Source organism: Caenorhabditis briggsae, assembly GCF_000004555.2.
Source record: "Caenorhabditis briggsae complete genome, chrII, whole genome shotgun sequence".
Classification (NCBI taxonomy): Eukaryota; Metazoa; Nematoda; class Chromadorea; order Rhabditida; family Rhabditidae; genus Caenorhabditis; species Caenorhabditis briggsae.
Genome location: NC_013486.2, coordinates 1,377,411 through 1,379,662, shown reverse-complemented (window position 1 = coordinate 1,379,662; position 2,252 = coordinate 1,377,411). Strand labels below are relative to the sequence as shown.

The following is a 2,252-nucleotide window of genomic DNA, read 5'->3' as shown; positions in this document are numbered from 1 at the left end:
AATGGCCCAGAAATGACCAAAAATGACCCTGGTGTGTTTTCTAGGTCATTATACCATGAGGGCCTTGCCATAGGCTTAAGGCGGCTTAGAATACGGCACATGGCCTAGAAAACGAAATTTGGGATTCTTAGGCCGCCACGCCGATCCCTCATTTTTTTTCTCCAATTGTTCCATATTTCGTTCCAGACTCGATCACATCATTGACATGGGATGGCAATAAGAAGGTGTTATACTCGGGATCCAGTGATCATCTCATCATAATGTGGGATATTGGAGGCGGAAAAGGAGAGGCTTATGAGCTGAAGTGAGTGAAAATACGTAAAAATGACACGAAAATCATAACAATCGACCCAGAAATCGCTAAAAATGACATTTCTGGGCTATTTGAGCATGGTGGCCGAACTTTCGCAAGGGATTTTCTAGGCCACCAACTTTTTTGGTGTAGAAATGCTCTCACATGCACCTGGTGGTTTTCCTATGTCATTTGAATGTGGTGGCCTAACTTTTGCAAGTGGGGTTTTCTAGGCCAGCACTTCAAAATGACCTAAAAATGCCCTAACATGACTCTGGTGTGTTTTTAGTCGAAATTCGGCTAACAGTGGCGCGACAACTCCATCGAGACCTGACGAGACCAGGCTAGATGAGACCGAGACATGAACGAGACCTAATGAAAACTTCAAGTCTCGTCAGGTTTCTTCAAGTCTCGCCATGTCTCGTTGGGTCTCGAGACTCAACGAGACTTGTCGAGACTCCGAAACACTAGGATAGGCTAGACGAGACCACCATAGTGGCCTAGAAATAGCCTAACATGCCCCTTGTATGCTTTCTAGGCCATTTCGAAGTGGTGGCCTAGAAAACCAAACTTGCGAAAATTAGGCCACCAAATCAAAGTGACCTAGAAACCATACTAGGGTCATTTTAGGTCGTTTTAGCGTGGTGGCCTAGGAAACTCAATTTGCAAAAGTTAGGCCAACATGCTAAAATGGCATAGAAATGGTCCAAAAATGACTGGAATCGTCGAAAAAGGGCTTCAAATGATCTAAAAATGCATTTGGAAATTCTAAAAATGGCTGAAATCGGTCTAGAAATGGATGAACATGGCTTAAAATAGACCAAAATTGACTGAAAATGGTCGAAAAATCAGTTTTAAGAGTTCAAAATAACTAAAAATTGACTTCAAGTCCGTAAGAATCGACCTGAAAACGGTAAAAAATGACATTTCAAAACGAACAATCGTATGTTTTTTTTTTTTGATTTTTAGCTCATTTTCCAGATATTTTGGGCTCTGAAGCCCAATTTTCGCTAAAAAATAGCCGATTTTCAGTCAATTTTGCTCTAATTTCTGACTATTTCTGACGAAAATCGACATAAAAATCATAATAAATGACTCAAAAATCATGAAAAATGACTCAAAAATCATGAAAAATGACTCAAAAATCATGAAAAATGACTCAAAAATCATGAAAAATGACTCAAAAATCATGAAAAATGACTCAAAAATCATGAAAAATTACCCAAAAATCATGAAAAATGACTCAAAATCCGACAAAACTGGCCTAAAAATCGTAAAAATTCAAATTTCCCTCCTCAATTTTGCAGTGGTCACAATGGAAAAGTGACAACCCTGTGTGCGGCACCGGCCGCGAAACGACTCTTCTCAGCAGATGAGCACGGGAAACTAATGTGCTGGGACATGGACGTGCGTCGTGTCGAGACGCCCGAATGGAAGACGTCCGACTGCTGTCAGAAGTGCAATCAACCGTTCTTCTGGAATCTTCAGGCGATGTGGCAACGCAAGGTCGTCGGACTGCGACAACATCACTGTAGAACGTGTGGATCGGCTGTCTGCGGGTCGTGCTGTGATAATTGGACCACTTATCCGCCGATGGGATACGAGACCAAAGTTCGAATTTGTAACGATTGTGCTGGAAGGATGAAGGAGAATCCCGGCAATTTCGAGTGAGCTTTTAGCGCTTCTTTTTGGCTGAAAATCATTTTTAGTAGTGGTGGCCTAACTTTTGAAAATTTGGTTTTCTACGCCACCACTTCAAGATGACCTAGAAAACACGCCAGGCGCATGCCCGGTCATTTTTAGCCCATTTTAGGATGCTGGCCTAGAAAACCCCAACTTGCAAAAGTTAGGCCACCGTGTTAAAATGGCTTAAAAATGCTCTAACATGCCCCTGGTGTGGCTTCTAGGCCATTTTGAAGTGGTGGCCTAGGAAACCAAATTTTCAAAAGTTAGGCCATCA

General features: G+C 42.0%; 1 protein-coding gene across 1 annotated transcript in view; it reads left to right on the top strand.

Moving 5' to 3' along the window:
- The window catches only part of Cbr-wdfy-2, a gene marked incomplete at both ends in the record, with an annotated part of 7,156 nt that overhangs the window by 3,818 nt on the left and 1,086 nt on the right, over nt 1-2,252 (top strand). Inside the window, 2 exons of the mRNA XM_002629804.2 lie at nt 187-304; nt 1,600-1,959. Of these exons, the coding sequence (XP_002629850.2) occupies nt 187-304; nt 1,600-1,959 (478 nt within the window). The remainder of the gene's footprint in view (nt 1-186; nt 305-1,599; nt 1,960-2,252) is intronic.